The sequence below is a fragment of the Anolis carolinensis genome, unplaced genomic scaffold (genome assembly GCF_035594765.1).
Source record: "Anolis carolinensis isolate JA03-04 unplaced genomic scaffold, rAnoCar3.1.pri scaffold_7, whole genome shotgun sequence".
In the NCBI taxonomy this organism is placed as follows: domain Eukaryota; kingdom Metazoa; phylum Chordata; class Lepidosauria; order Squamata; family Dactyloidae; genus Anolis; species Anolis carolinensis.
The window spans coordinates 23,434,348-23,453,303 of record NW_026943818.1 but is presented as its reverse complement, the minus strand read 5'-3'; the positions used below and the strand labels follow the sequence as shown (position 1 = coordinate 23,453,303).

The window sequence follows — 18,956 nt, the reverse complement described above, 5'->3', positions numbered from 1 at the left end:
TGTTTGGAGAAACTACCCAAAAATAGCAGAGCATTCAAAATATGAAAAAAGGATATCTATAGTTGAGCATTCAGCTCACAGCAAGCAGAAGACAATACGAAAAGGATTAAATTAGTTCGAATCCCTTGCTAGAAGAGTGGATATCATACAAGTCTCCAGATTCTACAGTGTGTATGTTTGTCTGGACTTTTTGTCAGGACTTTCTGGGTGTTAGGAGAAACTACCCAAAAATAGCAGAGCATTCAAATATGCAAAAAAAAGGATATCTATAGTTGAGCATTCAGCTCACAGCAAGCAGAAGACAATACGAGAAGGATTGACTCATGTATATGTTTGTCTGGACTTTTTGTTAGGATTTTCTGGGTGTTAGGAAAAACTACCCAAAAATAGCAGAAAATTCAAAATATGCCAAAAAAAAGGATATCTATAGTTGAGCATTCAGCTCACAGCAAGCAGAAGACAAAAGGAGAAGGATTCACTTAGTTAAGGAAACACTGGAGTTTACCAAAATGATTTTGCAAATGCTTACTTGCAGACTCCAATCCAACCTCAATTTGTCTTTGTCACTCAATAAATGCAGCAATCCATCTGAAAAGTGTGTAAATCATTTACTAGAAGAGTGGGAATCATACAATTCTCCAGATTCTGTAATGTGTAGTTTTTGTTAGGATTTTCTGGGTGTTAGGAGAAACTACCCAAAACCAGCAGAGCATTCGAAATACGCAAAAAACTAGGATACCTATAGTTGAGCATTTAGCTCACAACAAGCAGAAGACAAAAAGAGAATGATTAACTTAGTTAGAATCCCTTACTAGATGAGTGGGAATCATACAAGTCTCCAGATTCTGCAGTGTGTATGTTTGTCTGGACTTTTTTGTTAGGATTTTCTGGGTGTTGGGAAAAACTACCCCAAAATTACAGAGCATTCAAAATATGCAAAAAAATGGATATCTATAGTTGAGCATTCAGCTCACAGCAAGCAGAAGACAACATGAGAAGGATGAACTTAGTTAGAATCCAGATTCTGCAGTGTGTATGTTTGTCTGGACTTTTTGTCAGGATTTTTGGGTGTTTGGAGAAACTACCCAAAAATTACAGAGCATTCAAAATATGCAAAAAAATGGATATCTATAGTTGAGCATTCAGCTCATAGCAAGCAGAAGACAATACAAGAAGGATTAACTTAATTAGAATCCCTTACTAGAAGAGTGGGAATCATACAAGTCTCCAGATTCTGCAGTGTGCATGTTTGTCCGGACTTTTTGTCAGGATTTTCTGGGTGTTTGGAGAAACTACCCAAAAATAGCAGAGACTTCAAAATATGCAAAAAAATTGATATCTATAGTTGAGCATTCAGCTCACAGCAAGCAGAAGACAATACGAGAAGGATTAACTTAGTTAGAATCCCTTACTAGAAGAGTGAGAATCATACAAGTCTCCAGATTCTGCAGTGTGTATGTTTGTCTGGACTTTTTGTCAAGATTTTTGGGTGTTAGGAGAAACTACCCCAAAACAGCAGAGAATGCAAAATATGCACAAAAAAAAAGATACCTATAGTTGAGAATTCAGCTCACAGCAACCAGAAGACAACACAAGAAGGATTAACTTAGTTAGAATCCAGATTCTGCAGTGTGTATGTTTGTCCGGACTTTTTGTCAAGATTTTTGGGTGTTTGGAGAAACTACCCAAAAATAGCAGAGCATTCAAAATATGAAAAAAGGATATCTATAGTTGAGCATTCAGCTCACAGCAAGCAGAAGACAATACGAGAAGGATTAACTTAGTTAGAATCCCTTACTAGAAGAGTGGGAATCATACAAATCTCCAGATTCTGCAGTGTGTATGTTTGTCTGGACTTTTTGTCAGGATTTTTGGGTGTTTGGAGAAACTACCCAAAAATAGCAGAGACTTCAAAATATGCAAAAATACAGGATATCTATAGTTGAGCATTCAGCTCACAGCAAGCAGAAGCCAATACGAGAAGGATTAACTCATGTATATGTTTGTCTGGACTTTTCGTTAGGATTTTCTGGGTGTTAGGAGAAACTACCCAAAAATAGCAGAGAATTCAAAATATGCAAAAAACCAGGATACCTATAGTTGAGCATTCAGGTCACAGCAAGCAGAGCATGAAGTGCCATGTGGCTGTAAAAAATTTAGAGCTCAGGAGGCAAATATGCAGAGTTCTGTCTTTAAAATCACAAAAGAATAACTACATTTCTAGATAAGTAAAGAACTGGGGGGGGGGTCGTGGCGTGTTGTGTTAAAGCACTGAGCTGCTAAACTAGTGGACTGAGGGGAGTGAGTGCCTGCTGTTAGCTCCAGCTTCTGCCAACCTAGCAGTTTGAAAACATGCAAAATGTGAGTAGAGAGAGGAAGGCAACAAGCGCAACAAACTGACCTGGGGAATGTTGGGAAGTGGCAAGTGAGGTCATGGAATTGGAGAGGTTCAGGTTTGCCGTAATACTGAGCTGACTCTGCATCGCGGGGGGATAGGGAGACGTCGGGGTGAGCAGGGATTCCTCGCTGGTTTCCTCGTCGATGCCTGGCAAGTAGGTGTCAATCAAGGCGTCCAGGAACTTCACAATGAGCTCGGCATAGTCCGGGATTTGTGTTTGCTGGGAAAATACGAGGAGGGCATCAGCTCCCGTGGTTGTAGCGCATCTTATTTTCGTAATGAGATAGACTCTCTCCCTTTATTCATTGAAAAACGGAAGGTCCAACCCAAGAGAGACCCAAACCCCTTACCTTCGAAAATGGTCCCGCAAACCTCCACAAACCGTTGAATCCAAAACCTGCGGGACAAGAAGAGGAGGACTAACTTAGTTAAGTAATATCTGGTAATAGTAAGTAGTATTACCAATATTATAATGTAATACAATATTATACTAATCTATATATATAAAAGAGTGATGGCATCACGGCGACCGACAAAACAACAAAATGACAGGCCCCCCAACCTCGAAATTTGACAACACAACCCATCATCCACGCCTCTAGATTGATACAACAAAAAGAAAAGAAAAATAAAGTCCTAATTAGAGGAATAATTGCTTTTATCCAATTGCTGCCAGTTAGAAGGCTAAGCTCCTCCAACTTGGTCTTCTAGCAACCCAATAAAAATAATAAAAACCACTAAAAAATAATTAAAAACACTAAAAGATTAATACAATAAAATACTATAATAACAGAAAATAACTAAAAATAATACAAGAAAATAATAAAATATAATAAATAAAAAGATAACTTACAATAAAATTAATTAAAACATACAAATAACGTAAAATAAAAATTACACCACAATTTTTAACCAATACCACCACCACTTTGCCACAGCAACGCGTGGCCGGGCACAGCTAGTTAATAATATAATATAATATTAATTAATTATTATGTATTAAATGTAATATTACTAATAATATTACCATAAAATGATATAGTACAATATAGTAATTTAATTGCTTATATTGTGCTATGCTAATAATATATTGTATGTACATTTGATTTGTAAGCCGCTCTGAGTCCCTTTCGGGGTGAGAAGAGCAGGATATCAATGTAGTAAATAAAATAAATAATAAATAAATAATAATCAAAGACGAGCGCCAAGATGATTTTGCAAATGCTGAGAGTTTAGCCATGTTCCAGAATTTATTTATTTATTTATTTATTTATTGCAATACAGTAGTTTCACTTATCCAACACTCACTTATCCAATGTTCTGGATTATCCAACACATTTTTGTAGTCAATGTTTTCAATACATCGTGATATTTTGGTGCTAAATTTGTAAATACAGTAATTACTACGTAACATTACTGCGTATTGAACTACTATTTCTGCCAGATTTGTTGTATAACATGATGTTTTGGTGCTTAATTTGTAAAATCATAACCTAATTTAATGTTTAATAGACTTTTCTTTAATCTCTCCTTATTATCCAACATATTCGCTTATCCAACGTTCTGCCGGCCCGTTTACGTTGGATAAGTGAGACTCTACTGTATTTATATCCCGCCCTTCTCACCCAACAGGGGACTCAGTGTGGCTTACAATAAAACGCATATATAACACTCTCTCCTGACGTTTCGCCCACATCTATGGCAGGTATCGTTAGAGGTTGTGATGGAAACATCATCTGATATTACATTCATAAAATAGTTTTAAAAAACCATCAGAGGTTGTGATGGAAACAAGGCAAGTGGGGTATATATATCTGTAGAATAATGTCTTTCTTTGTTGGGGCAAGTTTGAATGTTGCAACTGGCATTGAATAGCCTAGCAACTTCAAAGCCTGGCTGCTCCCCACCTGGGGGAATCCTTTGTTGGATGCTTGGCCTAGATGTGGGCGAAACGTCAGCAGAGAATGCTTCCGGAACATGGCTATACAGGCTGGAAAATTCACAGCAACCCAGTAAAACATTATTACAGTAGAGTCTCACTTATCTAACATAAACGGGCAGGCAGACGTTGGATAATTGAAAATGTTGGATAATAAGGAGAGATTAAGGAAAAGTCTTTTAAACGTACAAATTAAACACCAAAACATCATATTTTACAATAAATTGATAGAAAAAGCAGTTCAATACATTGTAATGTTATGTAGTAATTACTGAATTTATGAATTTAGCACCAAAATATCGCAATGTATTGAAAACATTGATTACAAAAACATTGGCTACTCACAAATTTACTACAAATAAAGATAGAATTGCATAAAATGAACTTATAGTAACAACATTAAATCCATAAAAAGTTCAGTCCTTGCTGCCTAGAGGATCTGAGCAGGAGGCAGACTGCGTTGGATAATCCAGAATGTTGGATAAGTGAGTGTTGGATAAGCGAGACTCTACTGTATTATATTATTATTATTATTATTATTATTATTATTATTATTAGCGACATTTATATCCCGCCCTTCTCACCCCAAAGGGGACTCAGGGCGACTTACAAGTTATATGTACATACAATATATTATATTATTAGTATAGCACAAAATAAACATTATATATTACTATATTGTACTATACCACTATATTGCAATATTATTAGTAATATTACATGTAATATAAATATACAATTATAATAGTGTATTATTATTATATTGCATTACATTATACTATTATTATCAATATTATATGTACATACAATATATCATATTATTAGTATAGCACAATTATATTATTAGTATAGCACTATATTGTACTATACCACTATAGAGTAGAATCTCACTTATCCAACACTCGCTTCTCCAATATTCTGGATTATCCAACACAGTTTTGTAGTCAATGTTTTCAATACATCGTGATATTTTGTGCTAAATTTGTAAATACAGTAATTACTACATAGCATTACTGTGTATTGAACTACTTTTTCTGTCAAATTTGTTGTATAAAAAATTTGACAGAAAGTTTTGGTGCTTAATTTGTAAGTTTTGGTGCTTAATTTGTAAAATCATAACCTAATTTGATGTTTAATAGGCTTTTCCTTAATCTCTCCTTATTATCCAACGTTCTGCTGGCCCGTTTACGTTGGATAAGCGAGACTCTACTGTATTGCAATATTATTAGTAATATTACATGTAATGTAAATCTACAATTATAATAGTGTATTATTATATTGCATTACATAATATTATTATCAATATTATATGTACATACAATATATTATTAGTATAGCACTATATTGTACTATACCACTATATTGCAATATTATTAGTAATATTACATGTAATATAAATGTATAATTATAATAGTGTATTATTATTATATTGTATTACATTATAATATTATTATCAATATTATATGTATATACAATATATTATATTATTAGTATAGCACAATTATATTATTACTATAGCACTATATTGTACTATACCACTATATTGCAATATTATTAGTAATATTACATGTAATATAAATGTACAATTATAATAGTGTATTATTATCAATATTATATGTATATACAATATATTATATTATTAGTATAGCACTATATTGTACTATACCACTATATTACAGTATTTAGTAATATTACATGTAATATAAATATACAATTATAATAGTGTATTATTATTATATTGTATTACATTATAATATTATTATCAATATTATATGTATATACAATATATTATATTATTAGTATAATATGGTATTAGTGTTATATATTATTATATTCTTATATTGGCACAGGAGACGTGGTGGAATGATGTCTTCCTGGCCCCCTTCGTCACGCATTAGCATTTATTCTACATTTATTCCATACTTTGCAGGTAAGACGTCTGGTACTGGGGCGGCGATTCTTCATGGTAAACCACGCTCTGAACAATGCCGTGAATCGGGTTCAATAAATTCGGATCCTGACACTGCGATAACAGGGTGTTTATCTTGAAGTCCAATAAATTGTGCCTAGAGAAGGAAACAAACCTTGGTTAGTAGGCCGTTGCCTGTTTATTTTTTACTGCGAGGAGTCAATAGCGTGTAAAGATTATGTAGTCAACAAAGCAATTATGCAAATGTCCAGAGTCAGTATGTGGAATGCATATAAATTCATTCTCCTTGGCTGGGGAATCGCATTGCTGGGGGAACTTAATGGGCCATCTTCTGCCCCTTGCCAACTCATAGTTGCAAAGAATTTCTTTTTGCAAACATATCAAGATATTTCTGTTTGATAGTGACGATATAAAGCCCATTCCATGTGTTGGAAACTTGCAAATAATGTGCTAAATCACCACAGCAGACGACGGCTGGGCACTACAGAAGGGTGTTTTTGTTACGGTTTTTGTGTTATGTAATGAAATGTTGCTATACAAGTGTATGTATTCGTTCCAATAAGCATTCCAGCAGTCAAGTGGTTAATTGCAACGAGCCTTGATTTATGGCTAGAAGGGCAAAGCTACATAGATGTGTCATAGACTGTGGAACGTGCTTAAAGTTTACTAATAAGAGACACAAAAAAACTCCATGTTTTGTTCTTGCCGAAGCAAGATGTGTGCGAGCAGCTCAAGCTGTTTACTTTGTAGATATCTGTAAATAAAGATCTATTGCCGCTGGGACTCAGCAGATAAGATCGACTGTGCTGTCGTGTTTGTTAGTGCCGCTTGGTAGTCACTAAGTGGTCTAATGGATGAACAGGAGAGGTGAGACCTGACTCAGATATCATTCAGGACGCTGCAACCTGGTTGTGAAAGAACCGACACTTACACAACAGGAAAAACCTTTGGGAACACAACACTTGCTTCTGCCAAATATTCGTACAGGATCCGCTGGTCGAACTCGTCCAGAGTATATTTCACCAGAGTTGCCTGTTCCCAAAACAAAAGCGGGCGAGGGAAAACGAAAGGACAGCCATCAGTGTTTTAAAAAAATCCCCTCTGCTGCCAATAATAAATAATAATAATTCTTTATTTATATCCCGCTTTTCTCCCTCACGGGACCCAAAGTGAATTACAACATATTAAAATCACATAAACAACAATCAGAGTACATCACAATAAACATAAGCAAAATAAAATAAACAATTTACGAAAAAAGAACTACAATAATAGTTTGAAAAGAAATGCAAGCACGTGACCAGCTCACATAACCTGCTTTCTATCCATCGACAGACATCTGTCAATCATTTCCATTGTACTCACTTCCAGCAAACATAGATTTCTGGTGGCAAATCAAAAGCCATTCACATTACGAAATTATAGCGCTACGATTCCACTTCAACTAATAATAAAAAGTATTATTATTATTATTATTATTATTATTATTATTATTATTATTATTATTATTACAGTAGAGTCTCACTTATCCAAGCTTCACTTATCCAAGGTTCTGTATTATCCAAGGCAGTCTGCCTTTTAGTCGTCATTGTTTTTGTAGTCAATGTTGCAATGTTTTGGTGCTAAATTCATAAATACAGTAATTACTACATAACATTACTGTGTATTGAACTGCTTTTTCTGTCAATTTCTTGTATAACATGATGTTTTGGTGCTTAATTTGTAAAATCGTAATGTAATTTTACGTTTAATAGGCTTTTCTCTTAATCCCTCATTATCCAATATTTTCGCTTATCTGCTGGCCCATTTATCTTGGATAAGTGAGACTCTACTGTATTATTATTATTATTATTATTATTATTATTACTATATTATTATTATTATTATTATTATTATTATTATTATTATTTATTGTATGACACAGCAAACAAGACAGACATGCTGGATTTTGTATCACAAAATCACAAGTCGAACACTTCCCAAGTGTCTAGGACTGTGTGATGTATTTTCGGATGATATTATTATTATTATTATTATTATTATTGTATGACACAGCAAACAAGACAGACATGCTGGATTTCATATCACAAGATCACAAGTCGAACACTTCCCAAGTGTCTAGGACTGTGTGATGTATTTTCGGATGATGCGTGCAGATCCCAGTCGGGTGGCCTTTTGCAGTTGGCAGATCGTAATTTTGTCAATGTCTATTGTTTCCAAATGCCGACTGAGATCTTTTGGCACGGCACCCAGTGTGCCCATCACCACCGGGACCACCTGCACTGGTTTCTGCCAGAGTCTTTGAAGTTCAATCTTGAGGTCCTGATAGCGGCTGGTGGTCGTATCACAAAATCACAAGTCGAACACTTCCCAAGTGTCTAGGACTGTGTGATGTATTATTATTATTATTATTATTATTACTATATTATTATTATTATTATTAATAATAATAACCCTGCTGGGATCTGCGCGCATCATCCGAAAATACATCACACAGTCCTAGACACTTGGGAAGTGTTTGACTTGTGATTTTGTGATATGAAATCCAACATATCTATCTTGTTTGCTGTGTCATAATAAAATAATAATAATAATAATAATAATAATAATAATAATAATAATAATAATAACAACAACTGTCACGGCTCCATCCTATTGAATCCTGGGGTTTGTAGCCCTGCAAGAAACAAGGGTCCCCTGGCAGAGAACTCTTAAATGTGCCTTCTCTAAACTACAAATCCCAGGATTCCATGAGATGGAAGTTGAATGATAGTGTTATAATTCTGCAGTTAGAAATTACGAGATTTACTGGGGTCCCAGTAGATGAACTGGGTGGAAGGATATGCTGCAGTTATTCTCCTGTTTGTTAAAAACATGGCACAGATCTTTCTTTTTGCTGAAGCAGTTCTATGTTATTCTAGGGTTAGCCTAAAATAGATACCTTCAAGAAAGACAACACAATGGGAACGTGCTTTGAAGGCACTACAGCGTTCTCTTGGCAAGATCAGAACGACACTTTAAGGAATCACTCCCACGCCGCAAGATAGGAAAACAGCTCTTTAGTACCTTCACCCCTAGATCTAAGTTATGGGTAGGAATCAAGCAGGCCTCCAAATGCTGAACTCGAACTCTCAGACTTTTTCAATGTCATCTTGTCACGTGAATCTAAATATATAATCTATATATATAAAAGAGTGATGGAATCCTGGCGATCGCCAAAACAACAAAACTAAACACCCCACAACCTCGAAAATTGACAACACAACCCATCATCCACGCCTCTAGGTTGATACAACAAAAAGAAAAGAAAAATAAAGTCCTAATTAGAGGGAGAGGAAGAATTGTTTTTATCCAATTGCTGCCAGTTAGAAGGCTAAGCTCCGCCCACTTGGTCTCCTAGCAACCCACTCACCCAGGGGACAGGAAGAGTTAGGCCTCACTTAGGACTCTTCCACACTGCCTATAAAATACAGATTATCAGATTTTAACTGGATTAGATGGAAGTGTAGACTCAAGGCCCTTCCACACAGCTATATAACCCATATAATCTTAAATTATCTGCTTTAACTGGATTATTTGGACTCCACCCCTTTACCTTAACTACCACCAATTCCTCAATATTTTATTTCCCATACCACCATACTTCGCCACAGCAACGCGTGGCCGGGCACAGCTAGTTGTAATATATAACTGTATTTAATAAATCAAAAACTATTTACTACCATTATTTCCATGTACATCAATCTATGGTACCTCTTGCAGTTTCCACGCTGATTTCTCTCTATTCTAGTTTCAATGTAGTCATGAATAATGAATAATATATAATAATAATGTAATGGTAATAATATGATAATATACTACAATAATAATAGAATGATATAATTATATATATAGATATATAAATGTAATGTGCATAATTTCCATGGAGTAAACAACAAAACCACTGGACCAAATCACACCAAATTTGGCTACAAAAGACATAGTCATCCAATCAATCTGCAGGCAGCAGCATGTCAGCAAAAATGGCTAGGCGTGTCAGTGCTGACACGCGTGTCATAGGTTGGCCATCACTGCCCTAGACGTTCGCTACGGATTGCTGCCAAAAGGCTGGGAACCCAAGGTCAGAGGAATGCCTTCATGTCTTGTAAGAATGGGCAAATAAAGGGAAATGTGGGGACAGATTTCAGATCAACTCACTTTGCTTTCCGAGCAGGATCTCCTGCTTTGTTCCTGTCTTGATTCAAGCGTTGCCTATGCTTCCTGTTTTCAAGCCTCAAGTTTTCTTGCTTTCATGCTCCTGTTTATATCATGTACTTTGGATTTTGCTTTGATGTTTTAAGCCTTGTCTTGTAAGGATTTACTGGCTGTTTTTGGGACACTGAATTCTATTTGGATTACTGAATTTACATTTGGATTATTGCATTTCCTTATTGCTTTTTGCCTTACTTTTTATCAATAAACTGTTTATATCAAGTCTGTCTCTGTGGTGTGTGTTGAGAGCAAGGTGGACCCTCGCTGGGGTGCAACACTCCCGCGATAAAGTGAGGGAACACTGAAACTCTTCTTTTCTACCTGCCATTCCTCTAGGTCAGGCGTCCCCAAACTTTTTGAACAGAGGGCCAGTTCACTGTCCCTCAGACCTATGGAGGGCTGGACTATAGTTGGCCACTGAGCAATAATAATAATAATAATAATAATAATAATAATAATAATAATAAAGAGGGTTGGAAGAGACCCTTTGGGCCATTTAGTCCAACCGCCTTCTGCCTTTATGCACCAAAAGCACAAGCAAAGCACCTCTGACAGATGGCCACCCAGCCTCAATGTTAATAATAATAATTATCATAATCTTCATCATCATCGTCATAATAAATAGGGTTAGAAGAGACCCCTTGAGCCATTTAGTCCAACCACCTTCTGCCTTTGTGCACCAAAAGCACAAGCAAAGCACCCCTGACAGATGGCCACCCAACCTCAAGGTTAATAATAACAGTAATAATAATAATCATCATCATCATCATCATCATCATCATCATCATCATCTTCTTCATCATCATCGTCGTCATCATCATAATAAATAGGGTTAGAAGAGACCCCTTGAGCCATTTAGTCCAACCACCTTCTGCCTTTGTGCACCAAAAGCACAACAAAGCACCCCTGACAGATGGCCACCCAGCCTCAAGGTTAATAATAATAATCATCATCATCATCGTCATAATAAATAGGGTTAGAAGAGACCCCTTTAGCCATTTAGTCCAACCCCCTTTTGCCTTTGTGCACCCAAAGCACAAGCAAAGCACCCCTTAATAATTAATTAATTAATTAAATAATAATAATTAATAAAATACCATGATAAAAAGCACAAGCAAAGCATTGGAAGGCACGCACGGGGGCCAGATAAATGTTTACAAGGGGCCGCATGTGGCCCGCGGACCGTAGTTTGGGGACCCCTGCTCTAGGTATTGAAAGATGGCAATTGTATTCCTTCTCGGCCTCTTCCTCTCAATTTTCTCTCCTCTAAACTAAAGACACTTTTATTTAGATATTAAACAAAAGGTTTCTCCTTTCCTACCCCCTCGCATTGCACTGAACAAGTGACTTCCCTCTTTGTGCAGGAGGAAAGGGATACCTACAAGGACGGTGAGCAGCAGGGCTTGGATTTTGGGATCCGTGAGGACTTCTTCATCAAGGAGGACATTGGACTCGGATACTGAAACTTTCCGGAGGTGCGGATGCTGCTGGGGTGATATCCTTTGCGTTTCTGCAGGAAGGAAGGACGGAGGGAGAGATAATACTGAGTAAAGAGGGCAAGGAGTAATAACAGCAGGTTTATTTGTTATGCAACCAAAAGAAAAATTACTTGCAGAGCTTCCAAAACAGGCAAAGGACTCCAAACTCAACTTACAAAACAAACAATTAAAAAATTAAGATTCATTGATCAACACCCCCCATCCCTTTTTTGAAACAACATCATATCCAACATAAGCAGTAACCAGATCAATGAAAATGGATTATTACCCATTTCGTAATCGTTTTCTGCGACTCTCCTCATTTTGGGAGGTGTGGTGATCCCCGATTCCATTTCTTGTCTTTTAGGTGCTTTCGTGTCCGATATCAAGTGATCAAAACTCTTTCTTGTACCTGTGAAAGCAAAAACGAGACCGGAGATTGGGATGCGGTAAGACGCAGACACATTGAATGTCACTTAAAGCAATTTGGGAATCCCTAGGGCAGTGATGGCCAACCTATGACACGCGTGTCAGCACTGACACGCCTAGCCATTTTTGCTGACACGCTGCCGCATGCAGATTGATTGGATGACTATGTCTTTTGTGGCCAAATTTGGTGTGATTTCATCAAGTGGTTTTGTTATTTACTCCCTAGGAATTATGCACATTTATATATATACTAGCTTTGTCCGGCCATGCGTTGCTGTGGCTTATGGGAATCCTTTGTTGGCCAGGTGGAATAGCAGTGAATAGCCTTGCAGTCTCAAAGCCTGGCTGTTTTCTGGAGTAGCTGGAGCTTTTTGTTGTATGAACGCAGAGGCATGGATGAGGGGTTGTGCTGCCAAGTTTAGTGTTTCTGGGATGTGTAGTTTTGTTGTTTTGTCCTAGGTTGAAATTTCATTACCCTTTTATATATATAGATATACAGTAGAGTCTCACATCCAACATAAACGGGCCAGCAGAATGTTGGATAAGTGAATATGTTGGATAATAAGGAGAGAGCCTATTAAACATCAAAATAGGTTATGAGTTTACAAATTAAGCACCAAAACATCATGTTATACAACAAATTTGACAGAAAAAGTAGTTCATTACACATTAATGCTATGTAGTAATTACTGTATTTACGAATTTAGCACCGAAATATCATGATGTATTGAAAACATAGACTACAAAAATGTGTTGGATAATCCAGAACGTTGGATAAGTGAGTGTTGGATAAGTGAGACTCTACTGTATATATATAATCATTATATTATTATTCTATTATATTATCATATTATTACTATTATATTATTATTATATTATTCATTATTCGTGACTACATTGAAACTAGAATAGAGAAAGTCCCAAGTCATGCTAGGTTTTTTGGTGAATTTTGACACACCAAGCGCAAAAGGTTGCCCATCATTGCCCTAGGGCAAGGCTGCACATTGGCCTTCTTCATCAATCGTCATCCCGAAACCTTTAGCTCCCATCGCCGACTTTCATGGTGAGGAAGAAGTGGGTGATAGGGTTGTGCATGGAATTTGTCTCCCCATTTCTTTCGGTATCTTCGTACTTCAGAAACACATAACGGTAAGGGCCGTCCTGGTACAAAAACCCGCCTGACATGAAAGCAAGCTGAAGACGATCTCAGCTCCTCCTCCCCTATTCGGTATCATTTTTGATTTGCCTATTTTCCTGAATCCTGGGACTGACTGGGAGTTGGGGACCTGAGGGATCGTGGTTATAGAGTAGATACAACCCACCCCTAGTGCACGCTTGCGTTTGAGGGCTTGGAGATGGAGAGTCACTCTGTTTTCCTTCCGTTTCTCCTTCCCTTCCATCTAAAGGATAATAATTATTATAAGATAGTAATCCCAGCAAACAAAAAGAGAAGCCTACCTTTCCTCTAGAGGATTTAAGAAAGCAAAACCGGCAAGCAGAAAGTGCAAGTACTAAAAATGGGATTTTTAAGGTAGTCCAGGGAGGATAGCTCTAATGAGCTATAGGTCATAGTTTATTCTTCCCTGGGCCTCCTTAAAATGCCTCTTGGAAAGCTGTGTAGCCTGCATGTGTGCCTGCTGAGCACCTCTCCTCTAGAGTGGAAAAAAACAGATTTAAGAACAAGAAGCCTCCTTAAAGTGCAGCCTGCCTGCAGCTGAGCGCCTCTCCTCTAGAGTACAAACAGGTAAGAAGCCTCCTTAAAGTGCAGCCTGCCTGCAGCCGAGCACCTCTCCTCTAGAATACAAACAGGTAAGAAGCCTCCTTAAAATGCAGCCTGCCTGCAGCCGAGCACCTCTCCTCTAGAATACAAACAGGTAAGAAGCCTCCTTAAAGTGCAGCCTGCCTGCAGCCGAGCGCCTCTCCTCTAGAATACAAACAGGTAAGAAGCCTCCTTAAAATGCAGCCTGCCTGCAGCTGAGCGCCTCTCCTCTAGAGTACAAACAGGTAAGACGCCTCCTTAAAGTTGTTAGAAAACGGATCTTTCGGCACCCCCGAGTGAAAACAGATATCTGCCCTCCCATATTCGGGAGGCTCCCAAAAAACAGATCAGGGCCCGCACCAAAAGCCAGGAAACTAAACGTTTCTAGTGGGTGATGCTCTGCACTCACCTAATAGCTTTTTAGTGTTGGCTTGGGAAGGCTGCCCCATGTCCAAGCTCATGGACTTCCTTGTGCGCGGACTGATCTGCCCCACAGTCGGGTAATTGGCAGCCAGGTGTCGGTCAGAGCTTTTGGGGGAAGACCAGGGCTGGTTTTCTCTTAGTGTCCTGCAAGAAAGAAGAAGCCAATGGAAGTTTTTTTAAAAAAAACAAACATAAACAACCCTTGTCACATTCTAAATCAGTGATTCCCAAAGTGAGTGCTACCGCCCCCTGGTGGGCGCTGCAGTGATCCAGGGGGGCGGTGATGGCACCTATTAGGACACGGGGCGGGGCCAGGGGAGGGGCGGGGCCTCTTGCCAAGTGCCGGAGACAGGGTTGAGCACCTGAGGCGTCTGTTAGGACACACAAGGGGCGGAGCAAGAGGAGTGGGCGTGGCTTCTTCCCAAGAGCCTGAGACAGGGCTGAGAATCTTCTATACCTCTCCTGAGGCGCTTGTTTGGACACAGAGGGCGGAGCTAGGGAAGGGGTGGGGTCTCCTTCCAAGAGCCCGAGACAGGGCTGAGCCTCTATATTTCTCCTGAGAGGCCTTGTAGGACTAAAGGGCGGGGCTATGGCTGGGGGCGGGGCCTCTTCCCAAGAGCGTGAGACAGGGCTGAGCCTCTATACCTCTCCTGAGAGGCCTTTTAGGACTAAAGGGCGGGGCTAGGGAAGGGGGTGGGGCCTCTCCCCAAGAATGCGAGACAGGGCTGAGCCTCTATACCTCTCCTGAGAGGCCCTTTAGGACTAAAGGGCGGGGCTAGGGGTGGGGGCGGGGCCTCTTCCCAAGAGTACGAGACAGGGCTGAGCCTCTACCTCCCCTGAGGCGCTTGTTAGAACCCGGGGTCGGGGTATAGAGATTCAGCCCTGTCAGGCACTTGGGAAGAGGCCCCGCCCCCTCCTCTAGCCCCGCCCTCGGTGTCCTGCCAGGCGCCGCAGGACAGGGATAGAAGCTCAGCCCTGCCTCAGAGCTCGTAACTCAGCCCATCCCAGTCCTGGCCACCCATTTGTGGCCCCGCCCACCTCCCCTCCCAGCCCTGCATCTTGGACTAGGGGAGAGGCTCAGCCCCGCCCTCTTGAGCAAGAGCCATGCCCACCCCTCTAAGCCACGCCCCCCTTTCCAGGGGGCGCTGAGTCATATTTTTTCTGGAAAGGGGGCGGCAGGCCAAATAGGTTTGGGAACCACTGTTCTAGATCATGGCCATACAGCCCAGAAAACTCACAGCACCCAGTGATTCTGGCCATGAAAGCCTTCACAACACATTCAACCCTTGTCACTTCTTATGACCTCTTTCGATTACAGCTTTCTCTTCTATATCTATATGCCAGCGTCTCCCCAGCTGTCTTCTAGATATGGGATTCTAAGTAAAGATTGCATAAAACTGGCCGACTCTCCAGGCAAAATGTTAAAAGACAGACTGACCTACAGCTGGTGTCACTGTGATGTATGGGGTAGGTCTCCATGGGAACGTTCTCCATTGAAATGTCTGTCAGCAGGAGGGATTTCCTATGCTTGAGGCTGCATCGACTCCGGACCTCCTCCGATACCGTCAGTAAGGCTGCATGGACAAAGAGGGGAAAAACATTGTGTCAATACATCACAACAGCATCTTGCAGGCAGGATTTCATCTATTTACGTTGCAAGTCTACATAGAAATCATAGAGGCTGGATGCTATGAGATTCATTTGCTGCCTTTGGGGGAAAAAGTGTTCCTAGTCCTGACGGCATCAAAGAAAGGCTGAAAAATACATAGGTGAGAACTCCAAGGTTGGGATGAAACTAGTTGAGATAGCCACTGCTAGAAAGGACAAAGATCGTCTATGCTGACGATCGTGTCATCACTGCCCAAGCAAGGAGCTTTGAAACTAAACAGGAAATCTAGCATAACACCAAGTTTTTTGCTTTGTGGTTTTTTATCATTATACCGTATTCTCAATTTGCTTCTGACACAATGAATAAATACATAATCCCATCCTATTATGCTTATATTATTGATGTACTCTGATTGTTGTTTAAGTGATTTTAATACGTTGTAAGCCACTTTGGATCCCGCGAGGGAGAAAAGCAGGATATAAATAGAGATGTATTATTATTATTAAAACACAATGACATAGTATGACACAGCAAACGAGATAGATATGATAAACAAGATAGATTATTATTATTAGTATTATAAATAATATATAGGTCTATATGTGTCTGTCTATATTTGTTGTGTGTCTTATGGCATTGAATGTTTACTATGTATATGTCCATTGTGATTTGCCCTGAGTCCCCTTCGGGGTGAGAAAGAAGGGCGGAATATAAATACAGTAGAGTCTCACTTATCCAACGATCTGGATTATCCAACGCATTTTTGTAGTCAATGTTTTCAATACATCATGATATTTTGGTGCTAAATTCGTAAATACAGTAATTACTATGTAGAATTACTGCATATTGAACTACTTTTTCTGTCAAATTTGTTGTGTAACATGATGTTTTGGTGCTTAATTTGTAAAATCATACCCTCATTTGATGTTTAATAGGCTTCTTCTTAATCTCTCCTCATTATCCAACATATTCACTTATCCAACGTTCTACCGACCTGTTTATGTTGGATAAGTGAGACTCTACTGTATTATTATTGACACAACGACATAGTATGACACAGCAAACAAGATAGATATGATAAACAAGATCGATTATTATTAATATTAGTATTATAAATAATATATATGTCTATATGTGTCTGTCTATACATGTCGTGTGTCTTATGGCATTGAATGTTGGCCATGTATATGTCCATAGTTATCTGCCCTGAATCCCCTTCGGGGTGAGAAAGAAGGGCGGAATATAAATACTATAAATGAATAATAATAAAATAAATAAAAACTGATCATGTTCATCTCCTTCCCTTTGCCCAAGAGTGTGTTTTAGATCAGTGATTCCCAAAATGGGCGCTACCGCCCACTGGTGGGAGCTGCAGCGATCCGGGGGGCGGTGATGGCACCTATTAGGACATGGGGGCGGGGCCAGGGAAGGGGCGGGGCCTCTTCCCAAGTGCCGGAGAAAGGGCTGAGCCCCAGAGGCGCCTGTTAGGACACAGGGGGTGGAGCTAGAGGAGTGGGCGTGGCTTCTTAGGACTAAAGGGTGGGGCTAGGGGTGTGGGCGGGGCCTCTTCCCAAGAGCCTGAGACAGGGCAGAGCCTCTATATCTCTCCTGAGAGGTTTTTACGACTAAAGGGTGGGGCTAGGGGTGTGGGCGGGGCCTCTTCCCAAGAGCCTGAGACAGGGCTGAGCCTCTGTATCTCTCCTGAGAGGTTTTTTAGGATTAAAGGGTGGGGCTAGGGGTGTGGGTGGGGCCTCTTCCCAAGAGCCTGAGACAGGGCTGAGCCTCTGTATCTCTCCTGAGAGGTTTTTACGACTAAAGGGTGGGGCTAGGGGTGTGGGCGGGGCCTCTTCCCAAGAGCCTGAGACAGGGCTGAGCCTCTGTATCTCTCCTGAGAGGTTTTTTAGGATTAAAGGGTGGGGCTAGGGGTGTGGGTGGGGCCTCTTCCCAAGAGCCTGAGACAGGGCTGAGCCTCTATATCTCTCCTGAGAGGTTTTTTACGACTAAAGGGTGGGGCTAGGGGTGTGGGCGGGGCTCTTCCCAAGAGCCCAAGACAGGGCTGAGCCTCTGTATCTCTCCTGAGAGGTTTTTTAGGATTAAAGGGTGGGGCTAGGGGTGTGGGTGGGGCCTCTTCCCAAGAGCCTGAGACAGGGCTGAGCCTCTATATCTCTCCTGAGAGGCTTTTTAGAACTAAAGGGTGGGGCTAGGGGTGTGGGCGGGGCCTCTTCCCAAGAACCTGAGACAGGGCTGAGCCTCTATATCTCTCCTGAGAGGTTTTTTAGGATTAAAGGGTGGGGCTAGGGGTGTGGGCGGGGCCTCTTCCCAAGAGCCTGAGACAGGGCTGAGCCTCTATATCTCTCCTGAGAGGCTTTTTAGAACTAAAGGGTGGGGCTAGGGGTGTGGGCGGGGCCTCTTCCCAAGAACCTGAGACAGGGCTGAGCCTCTATATCTCTCCTGAGAGGTTTTTTAGGATTAAAGGGCGGGGCTAGGGGTGTGGGCGGGGCCTCTTCCCAAGAGCCTGAGACAGGGCTGAGCCTCTATATCTCTCCTGAGAGGCCTTTTAGGACTAAAGGGCGGGGATGGGGCGGGGCTTCTTTCCAAGTGCCTCTGTAGACCTCTCCTGAGGTGCTTGTTAGAACATGGGGGTGGGGTATAGAGGCCCCGCCCCCTCCTCTAGCCCCGCCCCGTGTCCTGGCAGGCGCCGCAGGACAGGGATAGAAGCTCAGCCCTGCCTCAGAGCTCG

The 18,956-nt window shown here is 40.3% G+C and overlaps 1 protein-coding gene across 2 annotated transcripts in view; it reads right to left on the bottom strand.

Annotated features, from left to right (window-relative positions):
* The window catches only part of nf1 (neurofibromin 1), a 202,250-nt gene that overhangs the window by 7,977 nt on the left and 175,317 nt on the right, over window positions 1-18,956 (bottom strand). For both annotated transcript variants that reach the window (XM_062959815.1, XM_062959816.1), the window contains 8 exons: window positions 16,046-16,181; window positions 14,594-14,751; window positions 12,286-12,408; window positions 11,901-12,028; window positions 7,199-7,299; window positions 6,261-6,403; window positions 2,749-2,795; window positions 2,402-2,618 (listed from right to left, as the gene is read on the bottom strand). In XM_062959815.1, coding sequence (XP_062815885.1) covers window positions 2,402-2,618; window positions 2,749-2,795; window positions 6,261-6,403; window positions 7,199-7,299; window positions 11,901-12,028; window positions 12,286-12,408; window positions 14,594-14,751; window positions 16,046-16,181 — 1,053 coding nt within the window. The remainder of the gene's footprint in view (window positions 1-2,401; window positions 2,619-2,748; window positions 2,796-6,260; window positions 6,404-7,198; window positions 7,300-11,900; window positions 12,029-12,285; window positions 12,409-14,593; window positions 14,752-16,045; window positions 16,182-18,956) is intronic.